The following is a 19,366-nucleotide window of genomic DNA, read 5'->3' as shown; positions in this document are numbered from 1 at the left end:
CAGAAGTCTGGGGGGAAGAGACTTAAAGTTATGATCAGTGCTGTAACCAACGGGATTGACGAAATCCAACCGCGGCGACCTCGACGGGGGAAAAATCCAATGGCGATTTTGGGAGATCATGTGGTCTAAATCTAACATCTCTTCATTCAAAACTGCTTTTTTTGTGCAGCAGACATGTGGATTTTGTTGATCATCATCATCATCATCATTATCATCATCATCATGATCAGGCTGCTCATCCTCCTGCAGGCAGCTCCGTTTTGCACATCCAGTTTCTCTATTAATGGTCCGCAATATTCCATCTGACTGAGACCGCCAGGAGTTTTTCATTGTATTCTATTAAAGCCATTTTAACATGCATAATCTATTTCTTAAATATATAATAATATGAAAATGGGATTGTCTTTTTTCATTAAAGGACCTTTATTACCCCCGGGGATGAGGATCGTCCATCAATTTTGCCATAATCAATTTCAATGAGGCACTCTGTTGTTCTTGCTGGTCTGTATTTAGTGGTTTGATTGGCAGCTGATCCATGATTCCACCCGCCTCGACTGCCAGGCCCAAAATGTCCAGTCAGACAAATTACATCCTTTTAACCCATCTGTCAATCAGACAGACAGTGGTCTGAACCCCCCCTGGAGGTGCGTTTGGGAAAAAAAAGTGAGAAAGTCTCTGCTGATCCTTCGTAAATGCACCCAAGTCAGCTTAGAACAGGTAAATACTGTGAACCCATTCGTGTGCCATTTTTAGTGCAGGATAAAGAAACACATCAACTTGCATTTGGATTGACTGATGGATTGGTTGAAGACAGACGTGAGACAATTCACTGCCCTCATCCCTGACAGTAATACACCTGCAGACAGCTTCCATCAGTTTTCATTTTCTCGTTTTGATATCATTGCATTAAACAGAAAAAAACGGGCCTGATGTGATTTTTTTTTTTTTCAGGGGTGTTGTAAGCAGCCACTTCTTTACATTTCAAGTAGCCACTTTTTGAACAGAAAGAAAAATCCCGGCAATCCAATCCTGGCAAGGCTTCCAACGTCGATACCCACCCCCCCACCCCCCATCACCATCTTTGTAAAATGGCTACAATTTATGCAGAAAATGCAACAAATAAAAATCTAATGAAAGAATTGAAGGATGCATAAAATTAATCATGATTCTGTTATGGAGAAATCCCCCCAGGTGCTGCTGATCTGTGGCTGAATCGCACACCCACACACACACACACACACACACACACAAACACACACACACACACACACACACACGCGCTCAGGCTGGTTTCAAAGACCCATTCTGTTGGTCAGATTTGTCAAATGTATCGCCTGGGTTTTGACAATCTAGGCCTGGAGTCTCTCTATTGCGTTTGAATGTGTGTTTTTGTGTGAGAGTGAAAGGGAGTGAGGGGTGAGGCAGGGTGGGGGAGTAGAAGAGGACAGGGATTTGCCACAGTGGCATAGTGTAAATTTGATGTATTATGCGACTATTTTTTGTACCTGTACCCCCCCCCCCCCCATGGGTTACACTCGCAGGAACAGTAGTCGTTTCAATTGTAATGGACTTGTAACCAAGAGGGACCAGTTGCAGACTGTGTGTTTGGAAAAATGTAGTGTTTGCTTCTAAAATCATTCCCTGACACTGATGTTAACTTCATTAAAGTATCACATGTGGGTATTTTGACTCACTTCAGTTTTCCTTCTTGTTGTGTGCGATGAGTCACTGTAATATGGTGATGTGGGCTGAGACAAAAGTCACACAGTTCTTTGACTTCTTTTTAGCTCTCTAGGTGTTTTTGAACACTTGATGCCTTTTTTTAAAAAGTGTCAAAAGTTGATGAATGTATCGACGGTGAAAACAAGTCATTCATGCAGAGTTAAGAGTTAAAAGTAGTGCTTGCCTGTATTGAGCCTTCATTTAAGTGTGTTTTTCTGTCTATTTGAGAGCTATTGTTTGTGTAGTGTTTGTGTTTTTGTGTTTGTCTCCTGTTTTTCCTTCTTTGGCCACTCTGGTTTAATTGCAGACCTTTCAATGTGAATCAATTTGAGCAACAAGATAACTAAGTTATCAAACGGTTTCATTGACTGGCTGTCCCATTCTCTCTCCCTTTCTCCTGCCTCCTCATTATTTCCTCTCACTTTACACTTCTACATCTTTGTTCATTTATCTCTTTCCATCTCTTTATCCCCAACTTTCTCATCCACTGTCCATTTTCCTCTCCCTTTCCCTGTGCATCCCCCTTTTCTGCGCACCCTCCTTCTCTCTTTTTCCCCATCTCCACTTCCTCACAATAGGCCGACAGACGTGTCCGCCGGAGAAGTTTGATTGCGGAGGAGCTGCCAGCAAATGTGTTTCGTTGTCATGGCGATGCGACGGAGAGCGGGACTGCGAGAACGGAGCGGACGAGGAGCAGTGTGCTGCAGGTGAGTCGCACGGTGAAAGTGCTTCAACTGAGAGGGCATGAAAATAACAATCGCTGTGAATTTACCCGACTTGAATTTCTATTCACATACGGAAGCGTGAACTTCCTTCAGGAAGTTCTACACTACGCTGTCTAGACCCCCCAATGCAGCAGCGTAGGGTCACCAGGGGTCACTGCCTTAACCACTCAATGCCCAACATAATGTGATCTCTTCAAGTTTAGTCCATTCTCACAGGTGGTATTTACAGCCACTAGGTGGAGCTATAGAAGACAGATTTTTTTTTCCACAAAGTTTTGTGGAAACAATTGGAAAAATAGGACAAACTTTTTTACACAAGTTACATCCTGCAGCTTTAAGGCAGCTTTCAGGAAAAACCGCTCTGTGTTGTTTCAAAAAGTTTTTGGTTTTTCCCAGTCCCTCAGGTGATATATATCATAAATGCAGATCTAAAGGAATTCTTAAAAAGCTTCTTTTTTTTTTTTCTTTTTTTTTTGCACAATATGAGTAAGCAAGTTGGTGGTTTTCGGTCTGCTTTCTTGTGTGCTACCTAAGATTCAGTTGCAATTTTCTCCAAAGTGCAGACAAGAATATCTTTATCTCGTCACAGCTGTCAAAAAAGGTGAAATGTTTCATCGCTTTATTTATTTATTTATTTCTGTTTTGTGAATCTGGAAATGTCAAACATGATCTTTTTTCCTTCCCTGCAATCATGTCCTCTGTGTTGGCTGCAGATTGGGAGCGTTAGACCAGTAGCATTAAGCAAAAGAAGAAACTATACACTCTTTTTTTCAGTGTTATTGATTTAAACCTTCTGACACACACAGACTGGTGCACACACACACACACACACACACACACACACGCACACATGCTCAGACACACAGGCACACAAATCATATTTTGAAATACAGTTTGAAAAGGATATTTTCCTATTATCTAACGGTGTTATTTTGGATCGAAAAAGAAAAGGATTTCTATACACAGCGTGACATTTTCTGAATTCCTTCAGGCACAAACTGTTATTGCTATTGTCAGGTATTGTTATTATTGTTATTACTGCTGGTTTAATAGTACAAACTCTGTTGTTTTGCTGTGAGTTTTGCCACAGAATCATCCATTTAATGTTTCATTGAACAAAATGTATGTAGCCACATATACAGGATGTACACATGCATGTAATTGGACATGCAGGCTGTTAAACAACTTCTTGATGCTTGCCTTTATCTGTCCCTTATATGCACGGCTAAATAGGAGTAAAAAAAAAAAATTGAGCGAAACTACCTTCTTTAATGAACTTCACTGAATCCCGAGGCCATTCAGATAAAATTAAGAAAATTTCTTTTTAATTAATTTTACATTTGAGTTGTGCAATCTCGTCTCTTTGAACACCCTTGGGTTAGGATGGTAATTTAACTGCATATCTACTTAAAAAAAAAAAACCTCTTGCATGTATTTTAAATAATTTGAATCTATTGCTGTTTATCGTAACAAACTACATTGAAACCATAAATAAATAAAATGCTGTTAAAGGTCAGTTTTCAAAGGTTTGTGGGCTGTACTTTTGATCATATATTCTCTTATCATTAACACATCCGCCTCTCTTATCTCTTCTCCTTCTACTTAATATCTCACTGTAATTGGTTCTTCTTTTTCCTGTCCGAGCAATGTACATTTGATAAAATATGAACACATTAACTGATTTTGACACGTGTCAGAAGTGCTTCATTTAAGCGGAATCAAAACAGATAGTAATGTAATTAGAAACAAGTGCTGCAGGTTTGGCACAATCAACTTGTCAAAATGCTACAAAATCAAAGCCCACAAAGTGGGATCATTTTTATGTACAAACTGAGCTGCAACCTGAATCTATTAAACAACAATTGGTTCATCCCGGCTGATGCAAACACATGAAATATATCCGTTTTTTCCCCACATTTTGACATTTTGCTAAAATGCAAATGCACAGAAACGCGTCTGTCCTCTTTGGGGTTTTTTTCTTCTCTTGTTTGTCTTTCCTCAGAGTCCCACCACTCGTTCATTCATCTCCATTCTGTCTGTGAGTTGTTGGACGGCTTTCTGCTATAACGGAGTCATCACATCAGACAGTTTGTGGCCACGAGACAGCAGCCTTAAACCTCAGCTGTTAATATATAACTGCTCTCTGCTGCACAGTTTACAGACTGGAGTGCTTTCTCTTCTCTTTCATTCCCATCGCAGGCATCTGCTCGTCAGCCACTGTATTTGTTTTCCCATCGCCTTTCACCTTTCTGACCCTTGTGAGCTGCTGTCCCTTATTTCAGTAAAAAAAAAAAAGTCACATTTATGAGGAATCGATTTCGTGTTTTTTTGTTTTGGGCTCATTTGTGTGCATGTAGGTTCATGCTATTAAAGTAATCTGCTTTTGATACATCAGAAAAGAAGGTGTTGGCGGCGAATAATAATAATTTATCTTAGTTTAGACCTGAAAGTCCTCTTTAAAGGCCTCTAAATGTCACTTTCAGATTACTATATTTCAGTGAAACAAGGAGTTCAATCGGTTATCACCACCGATTGATTATAGATGTACAATAATGCACGGGTGTCTGAAAATTGAGCACTTCAATAATACAGATCTGCTTTAAAGGCCCCGTGCTTCCATTCCCCCGTTCCTCCTCCCCGTCTCCTCCTGCGGCGGCAACGATTGGACAACAGCTAACAGTCATTTGGGTTTCTAATTGAGCAAATTCAAATGATGAATAAAACATGGATCCAGGAAGAGAGGTTCTTTATCAAATTTAGAAGAAGCCTCTGAAGAAAGTTTATGAGCCTTTGATTTATGTTAATTTAAAATCTTTTTTAGCCACACATCCACCTCTACTTCCTGGTGCCTGTGCAGGAAGAAAAAAAAAGCAATTGTTGTTTTTGATTTTTAAGAAAAGGTAACACTTTCAAATATGACTGGCCTCCCATTTGTCGGCTGAATACCATATTACTGTGTGTGTGTGTGTGTGTGTGTGTGTGTGTGTGTCTCGCCTTAGCGGGCCTTACTTGCTGACCGATCAGCTTTTTCATTTCAACTCATTGGAATGTGGAGGTGCTGACTCTGCAGGAGCTAGGATAATTCAGTTTGCTTAAGTGTGATTACCGAAGAAGTTTACATTTCCACAAGGCTAATGGGACCGCTCACCCTTAAATGAGAACAGACCATCAATGGATTAGGCAATTTTCCTCTTATCACTCAGTGTATCATGACTGCCTATTAATACACAAAACTAAATGTGTGTCCAGGCTGGAATTAAGAGGTTTAGTTAATTAAATTGTCCACAATCGAGTAAAAGGAATCGACAGTCCGTTAAGTCAATGTCTTGTTTGTTTCTTTACAACCTGGGGAAACAAAAAAAGTGGGATTTGTCATCAGTTTTCATCCTTTTGTCTCCACACTCTTTCTCCTGTCTTTCCTACTTCCTCTCCTCATCCTCTGCGTCTTTTAACACTTAATCTCTGTGTGGTGTCCCAGCAGCAGCAGCTGAACGGTTCAGGGGGATAACTCCGATTTTTTTATTTTATTTTTTGACAGCAATAAAATCAGCACATTCCCATCAGCGTGGATTGGTCGATTCTGGAGTAACCTGATATCTATGAAATGCTCAAAAAGAGAAAGTTTTGAGCTTTCTTTCGAAAGTGCTGAGTGAGCTTCTTTCCTGGTATTGATGGGAGGCGCGTTCCGTAGTCGCGGACTATGAATGACAAATAGCTGCATGCCTGTTCCTAACTGCAGAAATCCTCCAATAAACCAGCAGCCGATGATAGAATCGTGTATGTGATACAGTCTCTTCAGCCATTCCTAATCTTTTCCAGGACTGTCGAGGAGTTTTCCCTTTATTAAGTCCGCTGCTTTGGAAATTGCGCAACTTTGCCGTGTTGATGGCGCACCTCAGACACGGTTAGCGCTACGTTGAAAGAGAAAGAATGAGGTTAATACGGAGAGAAGAGAGGCTCCTGGGGGCCCTGGGGACCTGTTGCTCTTTTCATTCCGGCCTCTGCTGCTGCGTTGCATCATAACAAGCTGTTGCTGGATCGATGCCCACCGGGGATGTGGTAGCTGATGTTTTATAGCAGAGCAAAGAGGGCTGGAGGAGATGGAGCTTTGTGTGTGTGTGTGTGTGTGTGTGTGTGTGTGTGTGTGTGTGTGTGTGTGTGTGTGTGTGTTGCACATGTGTCATTCTGATAGCATGCAGAACAACATTTCTGACAGAAGTGGCTTTTTTTTTTACATGTTTGCTTCAGAGCTTTTGTGCAGGATTAAAACCTCCCATGTGAACACACACCTGTTAAAGTGTGAACCTTCACACACACACACACACACCCCTCCTCCGGCCTTCTACATGCAATTTATATCTTCCTTTGTTCGACTTGCTTCTGGCTACAGTACGTGTAAATGTAACCTCTCTTCTATTATGTGATAGCAGATCAAAGATGATGTAGATGTAGAAGCGTCCACCTCCATCTCCTCTGTGGGTGTGTGTGTGTGTGTGTGTGTGTGTGTGTGTGAACGTTCATGTAGGTGTTTTATCTGGTTTCGCTCTATTTGTGTTACTAAAATAGTTTACGTCGATTACGTCGCCAATTTATTTATTTATTTTCCCGTTTCCAGAGCTCACATTTCCAGTTGTGAATCTTTGACACTTTTGCACTTTTTTGGTGAAGTGTTGCAAAATAAAGAGGTCTGTTGACGTGTGTGTAACGTAACGGAGCAGCAGCCCATTATCACACCCAGAGGTGTGAGCAGCGATGGAGGAGACAGCTTGTCTTAAAAGGTGAGATCGCAACTTTGCTCCAACCTGTGAGGGAATGCGTCACTGAGGTGAGCTCTTTTGTTGCTTTTCCCAGGCCGGTGCACCCCCCCCCAATTCTGAAAGCTTTTCTGGCAATCCATGTTTTTCATATGTAAAATCCATGACGCTGTCCATGGTGCTGAAATATCACAGCTCATCGTTGGCATATGGGGAGCCACATTCACACTGTGTGGAGGCTCAACAATGGCGACAGCTGACATCAAGTGAAACATGAAGCATTTAACCCCCCCCCCCGTAACAACTCCTTAATGCTAAATAACTCCGACTTTATTACTTATTCAAGTTACAAACGCTGCAGTTGCACAGAACTACATTGTGGGAAATGTAGTTTTGGTCCAAGCACACTTTTGACCTTTCAGCCACTTTGACACGTTATGCGGGCCACATAAAATTATGTAGGGGGAGGGCACATTTAACCCCCCTCCAGGCCTTGAGTTTAACGCATGTCGTTTAGAGGTTCAACTACTGGGACTTTTTATTCTTGTCATCATTCGTGTGTGTGTTTGTATTCATCATAAAGGTGGTTAAAGGAGGTGTTTTACCCTTTCAATAAATATATCTACACTTTGAGGTATTAGTGAAAAGAGAGTTTGTGGAATTCTAAAGCTTTGAAGATTTATTTTGTATTTACCCCCTGACCAAGACATGCTGAGAAATATAGTCATCAGAAGGCCGTACACTTTATTTTCCCAGATCCTACGCCGTAAACTCTACATACTAGCTCGTACAAACAAACCTTTTTTTTTTCTTCTTTCCAGCAACTTTAAAAACATTTCTAAAACTTTCCAAAAGCTTTATGCATATTTTACCAGCAATGAGTGACTTTTGAATTGAGTGTGAAAGGCGGTCATTTTGGTCAAAGCAGAACTGTCAAAAACCCCTGAAGAAAAATACAGTTGTTGTTTTTTTAATAAGCCACAAGTGTGCTGATTTTTTTTTTTTGTGTGCCTGTAGTGAGTTTACAGCGTTTTAAATCCACTCTGAAAAAAAGAGATGACTGACATGGAAAATGCTGCTGTGGTACCAGCGTTCCCAACATGTTCTGTTTGTCGGCTCTACGTCTGTTAAACCCACTTTTTAATCAGGCTGTTAGTCAGCAGACGTCCTTTTGAAGCTGTCATCTGTTTGTCGGTCGGTGATGAATCTAGTCTGAATTTCTACCCTGAAAAACAACCATTTTCGTTGGAGAGCATGCTCAGCTTGTGTGTCTGCGTTTGTGTGTTTGTGTTGATGTGTGTACTTGCTGCTATCCTCCCCCTAATGCAGCCAAATCACTGTGAGAGCCCCGGAGAGGGACTGCATGTCAACTTATCTGCTTTTCTGTTGTGAACTCTCCTTCTTCTTCCTGCACAACCTGTCTCCACTAGTGTCTGGTAGCATTCACTTTTTAAACAGATACTGGTACCAGCATATCCGGAAACTGGTCCTACATTTTTTTTTTATGGTTTACCCCATTTGTAGGAACAAAAATGTCAAAGAAATTAATAATTTGTAACGTGAGCACTGCGATCTCATCCTAGGTGTAGCTTCATAGTTTTTAATTCTACTGTTATTCAACCAATAAAGCTGCACTAAATTTGGAAAAAATGTAATATTAACAGATTATTTTACTAAAAATGTATCATTAACTGTCAGAAGGTCATTAATAATAACAAGCGGAGGGCAGCTGTGCTCCACTGTGTTCACTTTGAAAATTTTGTGTGGTTCTCTACTATATACTGATGGTTAAATGTGAATTAATAGTACTATTAGTGTAATTTTATTGGTACCAAATGTAAAAATAGTTCCTTTTGAAGCCTCCTGCTTCTCCTTGTCCTCTTTCTCCCACTCATTCTCTCAAATTCATCTGACGTTTCTACACATGTGCATCATGCAAACATCTTTTTTTCTTGCATATGCAGACACTCCGACCCCGCTGGCAGCCGTGTGTCTCTGTTGGTTTGCTGTTTTAATGATATAAAGGGTAATGGTGCCTGATATGTAGCGAATGCTACATTAACTAACCGTCCATAAAGATGATCCGATGCATCTGAGCCCTGCTGAGCTGCAGAGAGGAAGGAACTGTTGTGAAATATGCAGATTATATACTGTCTTTTTATTGTTTTTTTCTGCATTTTATTGTGTGCACCCTGTAATTTTGCACATTAGCAAGTATTTCCCGTCTGATTTTACTCAAGAAGTTGCATCTTGTGTGAAAGTGGGTCAGCCGTCCTTATTGGGACGTTGACGGTGAGTTTTGTCTGCTGTTTGGGAGACAGTTGTTGCCTTTTGTCATAACTGATGAACTGATGTTTCATTGAACTGTCAAGAAAGTAATAATAATTTGCCAAAATCCTCGTCGGAGGAGAGCGCTGGCAGCGTCCGTGACATGTTCGCGTCGAGTCGAGGAATAAACGATGTCGAGCGGCTCCCAAGGATGTGCTTGCACTGTCATCAGCAACACTTTCAAGATGACAAAGGTGTCACCTCAACGGGCTCCAAAACTCCATGGGGCTGAAAATGAGAAGCACATTTGCCCACCCCCCCACCCCCCCACCCACCTCTTGTACCTTTAATTTGGCTCTCTGGCGCTGACACCTCTTTTTCCAAAATGAAGAGGGAGTTCAACCGGTCGCCATTTTGACATCGGTGATGACTCTGTCTCTGCTGTGGACCATTTACTGGAGGTCAGAAACATAAACTCTAAACTTGGCGGACAAACACTGGACTTAGTGCATGCATGGAGGAGTGGATGACATTACATGATTAAATGTGCCGAGTCGTAAACATGTTAAACATGTATTTCCTCCCATCAGTTGAATAGAAATGATAATTCATTTGCTGTGAGCCCCGCGTGTCGGACAGAACGAGGCGTGCTCGACTCAACGCGAGTTCATGTGTTGTTGATGCTCCGGTGTGAAAGATAAGAAATCCATACTGATGTTACCTGTACCAGACATTCACGCCGTTCATCTGCTGTCCGGCCCATTAGTCCGGCTCTGGACTGAAATGCCTTCAGGTGTCTGTTAGAGTCTGTTTTTAGCCGCTTGTACAGCGAGTAGCTTCTGTTTCTGGTTAAACGCAGCTTTTTATTCACTGCTGTGAAGTCAATGATTTATTTCCGTCTCTAGTCGTTAGGACTGATCTGTGATCTTTAACTCGCTTATCTGCTAACCCACCTGGTGAACTGTGGTTTGTGACAGGTGTGTACGTACGTGGGCGGGAGTAAGTGTGCGTCCGCGCAATGCTTGTGCACGCTCCCATCCCACGGCTCAGTGGCTGACATGTTAGACCGCCGTCTGATTGGATTCCACGCTCCAGAAACATTAAGCCTAGTGACTCAGATTGCAGCAGGTGTGTGTGTGTGTGTGTGTGTGTCTCATATGCTGCATTGCGTGTTTCTGAATGCATCTCAAAGCACAAAGTGTGTTTTAACATCCACCAGAGTGTTTCTCTGTTTTTGTAGATAGAGAAAACATCGTTTTACCTGACTTTTCTGTGTGTGTGTGTGTGTGTGTGTGTGTGTGTGTGTGTGTGTGTGTGTGTGTGTGTGTGTACGTGTTTGTCTGTGTGTGTGTGTATACAGAGCTGCTTGCTTTAGATTAGTCGATGCTCAGTCGTCCTTCAGATCAAGGTCAATGAGCTGTGGCCTATCTCCCGGCTCCATCTATTAGCTGTCCGGCAGAGGGTCTCAGTTTGGATGGATAGAAGGCTTCGACCCCGAGTTAAACACAATCCCTAACCTGCAGGTGGGAAAGGTTGGTCTCAGGATGTAATCAGTAACAGATTACTGAATCACCCATTCGAAATTGTAATTGATAGAATAATCCATTTAACGGAGGCGTCAAATTTACGATGGGGAGTCCGGCTCGGTGACGCGATCCCATTCTTCTCGAAGAGCTAAGGTTTCCGGTGTCATTTTGAATTTCTATTGCAATCAAAGCATTTTAAATCCTAATCCCACCATATCTAATCTGTCGCCTGCCACATGTGACCATCTATCCACTCCAACGTTATCTATCCCATTAAATCTACTCGCAAGCCTGTTCCGGCGATGGGAAAGGACATTTCATCTCTCAGATCTGTCAGTGAATCCGTCCACCTCATGAGCAGCCGTCTCCTCTCCAGCTCACCCTCCTCTCTGTTTCTAAGAATCGCTTTTGTCCTGTGTTATCCAAGAGAAGGGCTTCGCCGACTGACCGGCCTTCTCGCCCTGCATCAGCTTTGACTTGGAGGGCGATGGGATCAAGGCACAGAAATGACACGGATGAAGAGGCTCAGAGTGGATTTAAGAAATTTGTCTCAAAAAACAGCTTTTTTTTAAAGGGGATTATAAAGGATGTTGACGCTTACATCATCTGGTGATCATATTATATTGGAAACAATCAGGGAAATTAAGCTGTTTGACTTGCAGGAAGTTCATTTAGATTCAATCGAAGGAAAAATTAAATTTAAGTCTTGCAACAAAAAAGCGAGGAGGGAGATTTTATTTTTCCACCGGCTCAAGTTGCAATTAAACTTTCATGGGTATAGTGGAAGTTAAAGGTGTTGAATGTGTTTTTTCTTTTTTCGGTGGGTAGGGAAGGCAACAGCAAGAGAAACGATGGTTTGATGGGGAATAAAAACCAAACAATAGATGTCTTTTCACACTTTTTTTTGTGTCTGTTGTGGAAAATTTGGTTCAGTTCAGTGTTTCTGTTGCATTCCAACTGAAGCAAAAGTAGTTTAAACCCCGTTCATGCTGTGTTCCTCTATAGCACATGTCAAACTCAAGGCCCCGGGGGCCAAATGTGGCCCGCCACATCATTTTATGTGGCCCACGAGAGCATTAAAGGTCCGAAAGTCTAAAGCTAAACAAGTCAAAAGTGTGCTGTGATTAAAAAAAAGTACATTTCCCACAATGCAGTAATTCAGCCCATTTTAACTGTGACAAAATGTTTTGAACAAAGTTAATGTTCTAACATGTGTTGGATGTTATTTTTCTTTATTCACTTGGATTGTTTGATCCTTGATTGGATTAATAAAATAATTTATGTTATACCAGATTAACAAGAAAACTTTTTTTTTCTGTGTAACTTTAATGTTTGTAACTTAAATAAGTAATAAATTCAGTTATTTAACATTAAGGAGTATTTACATTTATGTTACATTACATTGAGTTACATTTGGCCCTTTTGAGGACAGCCATGATGCTGTTGTGGCCCTGTGGGAAAATGAGTTTGACACCCCTGATCTATAGTGAGAATAAAGCTGTATGAGGAAACTACCTGCAGTAATCGAGCGTTCCGATTGGAACCATATTAACCAAGTTTCTTCTCTCAACCTTGACGTTTATCATCAAGACTGCCAAAAAAATGAACGATGTTTGATCTGACTACCGACGTCTCGTCAAAATTCTGCAAATAAAGCCCCCTGCTGTTTGTGCGGAAAATATTTAAATCATCACTTTATAACTTGGCCCAAGTATCTGTTTGCACAAGCACCTCAACCACTTAAGCTTCTGTCGGGATACCGCTCATGTTGTTTATGTGCTCATGTTAATTAAATTACTTACATCTGAGGGGGGGTGATTATAATGCTAGCAGTAATAGTTAGCAGGGATTCCAATGGCCTATTATCATAATGAGTCCCTTTGGCACACTGTTGGTAGGTGGGAGAGCGAGTCAAGTGGTTACGTCAGTCGCCTCGAAGGATCTCATCAAACGTCAAGTGTTTGTTTGTTTGCTTGTTTGTGTGTTTGTGCAAAATATATTATTCAAATTGATTTGTCCGATTTGGTTGGAATTGGATAATGCCACTTCTTGCTGTTCGGCTATGTAAAATGAAACGAAAACAATATTCGCAAATGAACGGCTCGTGATTTCATCATAAAATAAGTTTCTTGTGGTTAAATTTCTGTAAATATTAACAGAAGCATTCAGACTGTAAATGAACACAACTCCTATCTGAGGGGATTCTGCATTGCAACACAAGAAGAAGAAGAAGAAGAAGTGATATATTGATATTTATGTGATATATATATACACAGTGTGATATATTTTTCTGTTACGTTTCAGTGCATAAGATAAAATTGATTCAGATTCAGAGATAATCTTTATTTCGTATTTAATAATGCATAATATTTCCATCTACCCCACCTCCACCCCCCCCTTAAGGCGGGTTTATCTGTTTTTTTTATCGTAGCTCTCTTTTCTGACTTCAGATCAAACACTTTCTTTGACTTTCGTCAGATGTTAAAAGATCAAGAGTAAAAAAGGAGGAAGATCTGAGGTTGCCCTTTGCAAACACTAAATTTTAACACTTGAAACTCTTGAATTTCATTTTGGGAGCAGAAGAAACATGTGTTACTTTAAATCCCCGCTCCCTTAAAAAGAAGGTCAATATATGCGGTGATGGGTCTGACCTCTAATTCCCATTTTCCCTCTTTTATTCCTACTTCTATAGAGAGATTAAGTAGCTGCAGTGTTTTATTTGACAGCCGGATTTACTTCCTTTTATTTACTCTGTTTACAATGATTCAGTAAATCTTATTCTACCTGTGCCTTTTTTTGTACAGATGCCAAGGCCTGCCCCTCCAAAGACTTCCAGTGCCGTAACGGGAAATGCGTGGCGCCGATTTTCGTTTGCGACGGCGACGACGACTGCGGGGATGCCAGCGACGAGGAGAAGTGCTCCGCCCCCACCTGCGGCCAGCACGAGTTCCGCTGCAACGACTCCGAGTGCATCCCCACCCTGTGGAGCTGCGACGGCGACCCCGACTGTAAGGACAAGTCGGACGAGTCCATGGAGCGCTGCAGCCGGCGCACCGAGCCCCAGAAACCCCGTTGCCCGGTGGGGGAGTTCCAGTGCGGGAGCGGCGAGTGTGTCCACGTGAACTGGAAGTGCGACGGAGACGCCGACTGCAAGGATAAATCCGATGAAGCAAACTGTCGTAAGTCGAGCGTGGATGTCGCTTTCATGTGGAGTGGATGATGTGTTGACAAAACTCATTGAAATATAATTTAATTAATCAGCCGGCGTCCTTTATCCTGCATCAATTGGGTTTTCAGTTTATGAAGCGTTACCCTGGTTACCAACAAATAATTCCTGCACTCCAACAGATGGAGTTCAGGAATCCACACACTTTCGAGGTTGACATCTGTGTATCAGGAAAGAAGAGCGCAGGACCAACCTCACCAAAAATTAGTGAAGGAAGATCAATGCTAACTTTATCATCATGATCCGTTAGCAGGTTGCCATAACAACTGTTTGATCCACGGAAGCAGAAGGAGAACCTCTGAGTGCATTTGACCGTGTGTGTGTGTGTGTGTGTGTGTGTGTGTGTGTGTGGGAGGTGAAGGTCCCTCGTCGAGCGGAACCTCCATCTGGTCTCTTCTTCACACGCCCACTCGCCACTTTGGTCGATGACAGCAGCCTCACACATACGACATGATACAATCACACGTGCTCTCGCAAGATAACAAGCACGTGTACGCGTGGAGACGACACACACACACACACACACACACACACAGATACACACATTTAAACGCGTTCAGAGGGTTGGGACGGCACACAAAAGTCACTGCAGTCTGATCTGATAATGCAGAATGTGAAAAAATCACACGTACTGCAACACAGTTATTACAATATCCGGATTATTACACTCACTGTATAATAACAATAATCCTCTATACCTTCACGTTTGTGCAGATATAATGTCACAAGGATAACAGATTACTATTCTGCCTTAAAGCATTGCATGATGGGATATGTTTTGATGAAATATCATGTGGCAACAAGGTTAAAGAGAAAGGCAAATGCTCCGAAGTCGCATCATTTAGGGCAATAATATTACACTTGTGGGGCCTCATTAATAACCATATGAATAAATCAGGAGCTTTTCCATGCCTTTCTTTTCCATTCCAAAACATCTGCACATAACCCCTAATAACAAACGTACTGCATGGGGGGGGGGGGGGTTGATGAATTAAAGCCAGTTGCTTCACAGCTGTGAGGATCTGGGTGTGATCACTCACACGCTCCGGCTTCCTCCCACAGTCCACAAATGTCTGCATGTACAGTGTGACTAAAAGTGGGTGGTTTTGGGTTTGTGTCACACCAGATGTAATAGATTTGGATGTCTGTGTCATGTAAATGAGTTCTTCTCAGCTTAGGGAGGTGCAGCATTTAAATGTAAATTAGAAATGTGAGAGTCATCGCCCGTCTCCACTTTGTTCTCTCCACTTCGTCCTAATTCGCCCAAACTCAACCCCGTCCTCGTCTCAATTTGGAAAAAAAACCAAAAACATCTGTCTCGGTAATCTGGCAGACATCTCCAAACGAGCGCCTCTGAAAAAGGACGACAGGAGGTTAATGTAAGTGAGGAGTGGTCAAACCGTATCTGTAGTTGGTTCCCTCCTATGCCAACTTCTCTGCAGATGGCAAACCATTATTATTACTGTTCATCCTGGGGATTAATTATAATTAGCTGGGCTCAGATCCCAATCGTTTGGCTGGAGGAATCAGCACATTTTGTGACGGCGCAGGATATCGTCTTTCCTAGTCGTGATTTTAGCGTTGGGATGTGTTTATCTTCAGTTCCACCGTGTTTGCGTTTTACTCCATCTTTCCTGAAACACTAATTGTGTGCAACACATTTTTTGTGCCCCCCCACCCCCCCTACAGCCATTGATCCCTCGGCAGAGCCAGTCCAAAACACAACACATGAATAATTAAATAGCCAGTTAGAAAGATGAATGAGTTGAATAAACCTGCCCTCCGCTGTTTGAGCACCCGCAAACGAATACCCTTACACACACGCACGCACACACACACACACACACACACACACACACACACACACACTTAATAGGTCAGTAGATGCAGGTTTTCACAAGACAGTGAATGAGTACATGTCTGGTTTTCATTTTCTCCTGGGCTTTGTCCATGCAGGTAACATTTGTGTTTGACTGATTACTATTGGATTGGAATGCTCTCGAGTCGCCCTGCCCAAAGAAGCAAAGCACTTCCCCTACACACACACTTGCACATGATCATTGATGTGATGGGCTCATTGCTGTGTGTGTGTGTGTGTTTTCACTTGTCCAAGGATGATTAAAGTTTAGCGATTTTCAGAGGTTTGAATCGATTCATGATCCTTTTTTTTGTTTTTTTGTTTTTTACCATGATAATAAAGTAATTAACTAACTCTAATGTGCGCCCGGTTTGCAGCCTTACTCACATGTCGACCTGATGAGTTCCAGTGTGGGGATGGGTCCTGTATCCACGGCACCAAACAGTGTAATAAAGTTCACGACTGTCCAGACTACAGCGATGAAGCAGGATGTGTCAACGGTAAGCAATGCAATGGACGTACTACATCATATAGACTAAATTTTATGAAAGCACATTATGAAAATATAGTAGAAGAACTCTCTACAAATGCAGTTGATTCGAGTTCATGCCTTTTGGATATAATATGATTGCAAATATTTTTAAAGAATTCCCTTTTTTTTTCAACTGTTCCCGAACAGAAATGAAAAATGATGTATCGTAGTAAGTGAAAGCCTGACCCTTTCTGACCTCATGTCATCACCACAGTTACCAAGTGTGACGGGCCGAGAAAATTCCGCTGTAAGAACGGGGAGTGCATCGACAGCAGCAAGGTGTGTAACAACGTGAAAGACTGCAAGGACTGGTCTGACGAGCCAATGAAAGACTGCGGTAAGATCCTTTCTCCCAGCTCCTTTCCACATACCCAAATTCTCATTAGCTCTCTTTACCACCTCAGGCTCACACACACGGTGTAACGGCACTGATGCGCGCGGGCACACCGAGCCGTCGTCAGCTGATTCTAATGTGGGTGGTCACTCCTCTTAGTTAAAGCAGCTTCATTTGATCAAGGCAGGGTAAATCAGGACATTTCTCAACTGCCTTGTTATGATCAAAGAGCCATGTGACTTCGCCCTCTGGTGCAATCTTAGCCAGGAAGACGTGACCTGACTGCGTTACCCATCGAGACCACACATATTATCTTCACTCCATAGATAATTACCACTTAGGGAGCTTCAGTCACGGATCTGTAATCACAAGCAATGCAATCCAGTCAAAGCAGTTGGGGGAAAAACTCGCTTGTTAATAAAAATCTATCATCAGACGTGGCTCGTTTAAATGTAATTGAAGGACTGTGGGTTGTGTTGCAAGGATGAAATCCTACTCAAGTATCGGCAGAAGGCTTTGAGATAGAAGGAATGTGCACTTCACACACGCTCTTGCTCGGAAACGGAAGCGATTGATTGATTGAGCTCAGAAATAAAATGAATCAAAGTGATCATCACATAATGCAAAATGCTTTTTATTTTATTTCCAAACCGAAAAAGGCATGAGTTCTTCTTTTTTTTTTTTTACGTCCGTCATCAAAATTCCTACATATGTTGTTGCACAGCAACACTTCTTAATATTCAGTTGGAAAAATAACCCTGAATCCAAAAGATGGGGTGTTAAACTCATTCATTGAAAATAACGATGAAGATAAATGGAAATGTATGGCAAAATAGCATATTGATCCTCCCCCATTCCCCAAAATAAAAAAATAATTTAAAAAAATCACTGTAGTGAGCTCACATCTTTTTCAGAGGAGCCAAACGCCCCTCAGCTCCCCTGTAGTCTGCAGTGAACATCCATATGTAGCCGCTCAAGTGCAAAGACATGTTAATGTGCTGTCATAGCAACCTACCCTCTTCTGGGAAAGGTCTTCCCAAGATGTTGGAACTTTGCAGCAGGATTTAGTTCTGTTCCAAACCAGAGCGTAGTGAGATCAATCAGGCCCGGATCACAACCCTGTGTTCCAGCTCAAGCCATAAATGTTGGATGCAGTTACGTTCATAGCTTCCTATTTCTTCCCTGCACAGGCTCACTGTTATGTTGGAAAGGAAAAGTAACACTTTTTAAATTGTTCCCATAAAAGTTGAAATTTAAAATGTTATTCATGCAGTATTTTCAGCAACAAACGCCTTTGTCCTTTTGACACTCAGGGTATGCAGTATGGGAATCAATCCCAAATCCCTCATTTTCAAAATTGAGCTGATGCATCCAGACAAGGATTGCTCATAATATTCAGCTCCAGATGACTTGATGATGTGAGGAATTTACAAATCCATTCTTGTACTGCCTGATCAATCAAAACCACCCAATAATTCTGATATAATAATATGTAAGGATTACTACTATACTACTGCTGGTGGGTAATTGCAACTGTACATCTTAATGGAGGATATGTTGGCCTTAACTTTCTCCATCATTTCTCCTTCTGTTCTCGCTTCTCCTTTGTTTGGGTGTTTTCTCACTACCAAGTATGTCCATCACAGCGGCAGCACCGCCATTGATCGCTCTCCATACGTTAAACGGATGCTTCTCGATGTTCATGTGACGCGGTGCATTTATGTTCATATTTAGAAGCTTGTCGATAGTAGCAGCCATTATTTTGAAGTGATAATTTATAGATACATGCTGATAATCATAGAATCTAGCATGAGTTACAACTTTAATATTAGTTAAATGTTTTGTTAATCTCTTTATGCCCTTATTCACTCCTAGTTTCATTGCTGATCTTTCCTCTCTGTCAAAACCCTGTTGTTTTCAAGCCTAAATGTTTAATGCAAACTGGTAATGAAGTACCAGCTTTAGCTTTACGCAGCCGTCTCTGGAGGGTCGTCGAAAGACAAGGGAATTAATGGAGGTGCAGAAACGGCAAGGAATAAAAGAAGAGGGGCATAGAGTGAGCGTGTCTCATTCTCGGTCCAATCTGTTCGGCTAAAATAAACAAGGTGAAACGGAGAGAATGAGATGAAATGAACAACAGGGTGTGAAACTGCATTATCGCGAGGTGACACCTGGTGCATGCGGCCGAGCTCGCTGCTGGAGAACCCCTTTTTTTCTCGGGTGTGTTTTACTGAAACGATACATCTGGGGCATGAATACACACAAACAAGCAGGACTGTGAATATACCGCACACATACACACACACACACACACACACACACACACACACACGCACATACACAGCTGTGTCTCTTTTCTGCAGCTTTAAATCTTATCTTTTTCGAATGAACGTTTGGCGCTCACTCACATTCAGTAGACGG

General features: G+C 41.9%; 1 protein-coding gene across 4 annotated transcripts in view; it reads left to right on the top strand.

Moving 5' to 3' along the window:
- The window catches only part of lrp8 (low density lipoprotein receptor-related protein 8, apolipoprotein e receptor), a 120,749-nt gene that overhangs the window by 71,244 nt on the left and 30,139 nt on the right, over nucleotides 1-19,366 (top strand). For all 4 annotated transcript variants that reach the window (XM_068319455.1, XM_068319453.1, XM_068319454.1 and 1 more), the window contains exons 4-7: nucleotides 2,301-2,429; nucleotides 13,800-14,174; nucleotides 16,457-16,579; nucleotides 16,826-16,948. In XM_068319455.1, the coding sequence (XP_068175556.1) occupies nucleotides 2,301-2,429; nucleotides 13,800-14,174; nucleotides 16,457-16,579; nucleotides 16,826-16,948 (750 nt within the window). The remainder of the gene's footprint in view (nucleotides 1-2,300; nucleotides 2,430-13,799; nucleotides 14,175-16,456; nucleotides 16,580-16,825; nucleotides 16,949-19,366) is intronic.

Source organism: Antennarius striatus, chromosome 7 (genome assembly GCF_040054535.1).
Source record: "Antennarius striatus isolate MH-2024 chromosome 7, ASM4005453v1, whole genome shotgun sequence".
NCBI classification, from domain to species: domain Eukaryota; kingdom Metazoa; phylum Chordata; class Actinopteri; order Lophiiformes; family Antennariidae; genus Antennarius; species Antennarius striatus.
This window is presented reverse-complemented; position numbering and strand designations above follow the sequence as displayed.